Source organism: Atta colombica, unplaced genomic scaffold (genome assembly GCF_001594045.1).
Source record: "Atta colombica isolate Treedump-2 unplaced genomic scaffold, Acol1.0 scaffold252, whole genome shotgun sequence".
Taxonomy (NCBI): domain Eukaryota; kingdom Metazoa; phylum Arthropoda; class Insecta; order Hymenoptera; family Formicidae; genus Atta; species Atta colombica.
Window position 1 is genome coordinate 1,317,015 of NW_017259351.1, and position 687 is coordinate 1,317,701.

General features: G+C 20.8%; 1 protein-coding gene across 1 annotated transcript in view; it reads right to left on the reverse strand.

The window, feature by feature from the left end:
* Window positions 1-687, reverse strand: part of LOC108688989 — a 5,265-nt gene that overhangs the window by 4,425 nt on the left and 153 nt on the right. The window contains exon 2 of the mRNA XM_018195561.1: window positions 226-487. Within this exon, the coding sequence (XP_018051050.1) occupies window positions 226-487 (262 nt within the window). The remainder of the gene's footprint in view (window positions 1-225; window positions 488-687) is intronic.

A 687-nucleotide genomic window follows, 5' to 3' on the forward strand; every position in this document is an offset into this window, starting at 1 on the left:
TTTTATTTATTTGTTTTTATTATAATAATTATTTAATTGTTTAGTAATAAGCTAAAATAACAAATATTTAATATTATTATATTCCGTGTCTTAAAATCTTTTTTTAGTAGAATCTTTGATATATGTAAATCTTTGATATATTGTAAATCATTCTTACATATAAAACTAATTGATTATAAAATTAGTAGCATATAAACATAAATATGAAGAGAAGTCGTTGTTTACTTGAAATAAATTGGCAAATATGAGAATATCAACATGCTTATTATTATCAAAAAGATTAATTGCCAAATGTCTCCATCCATTGATAGATGCAAGGGATCCGCGTAATGAGATCGTCTTATTACAGTGTCTTTTATATAAACTCTTGATTTGTTGCTTTCAGTGTAATTTTTGTGCTTTCCATTGTATTCTACATATTCGTTATTTTTATTCCATGTTTCGTAATTCTCATTTTCCTTTGCTAGCACGTATGCAGTCACAGAAACTAAAAAACATAATTGATAATTTATTAAATGTCTCTTTATTGATAAAAATATTGATAAAAATATTTCTTTATATCAGAATGTAATCAAAGAATTAATTTTATTCTTTCAAGTCTCATAAAAGTTTATTTTTAATAAATTAATTTAATTAAAAAACAAATTTTTAATCATAATAAATTAATTGCTAATATAATATTAATTA